This window comes from Condylura cristata, unplaced genomic scaffold (genome assembly GCF_000260355.1).
Source record: "Condylura cristata isolate star-nosed mole 26May11 unplaced genomic scaffold, ConCri1.0 scaffold00025, whole genome shotgun sequence".
In the NCBI taxonomy this organism is placed as follows: domain Eukaryota; kingdom Metazoa; phylum Chordata; class Mammalia; order Eulipotyphla; family Talpidae; genus Condylura; species Condylura cristata.
The window spans coordinates 34,159,755-34,160,368 of NW_004567126.1; the positions used below are offsets into that span (position 1 = coordinate 34,159,755).

Here is a 614-nt window from a genome sequence, read left to right on the forward strand (position 1 = left end):
CGAGGGCCCCGCCCCTGCCGCCACTCACTGAAGCCGGCTTCCACGGGGCTGTGGCCGGGACGGGCCTGGACGGCCAGCAGGTCCCTGGCGAGGGCGGGGTGTCCGCTCCCTCTCCTGACCGCGCGTCCCCGCTGCTCCCCGCACTTTCCTCCGGGGAGCCTTGGCTGTCTCGTGGGGGGCCCAGGCTCTGCCGCCCCAGGGGTCACCCGCCCCGGCCCCCTGTGGCCCCCCCCCGCCCGGCCCCACGGTGTCTCTGCTTCCAGCCCTCAACGGCTACCTGTTCGGAAACTTCCCCGAGCCCGAGATGTGCGTCGGCGAGTCGGCGTCCTGGCACCTGTTCGGGATGGGGAACGAGATCGACATCCACTCCATCTACTTCTACGGCAACACCTTGGTGAGCAGGGGCCACCGGACCGACGTGGTCAGCCTGTTCCCGGCCACCTTCCTGACGGCAGAGATGGCCGTGCAGAACCCCGGCAAGTGGATGATCACCTGCCAGGTCAGCGACCACCTGCAAGGTGAGCGGCCGGGGCGGCGCCGGGCCTGGCTGCGCCCTCACGGCGGGTAGGGGCCAGTGGCCTGCCGCTGGGGACGAGCAGGGGTGTCTGCCTGCC

At 72.0% G+C, this 614-nt stretch overlaps 1 protein-coding gene across 1 annotated transcript in view; it reads left to right on the forward strand.

Moving 5' to 3' along the window:
• The window catches only part of LOC101618692 (collagen alpha-1(I) chain-like), a gene marked incomplete at its 3' end in the record, with an annotated part of 60,244 nt that overhangs the window by 37,764 nt on the left and 21,866 nt on the right, over window positions 1-614 (forward strand). The window contains exon 5 of the mRNA XM_012729467.1: window positions 264-518. Within this exon, the coding sequence (XP_012584921.1) occupies window positions 264-518 (255 nt within the window). The remainder of the gene's footprint in view (window positions 1-263; window positions 519-614) is intronic.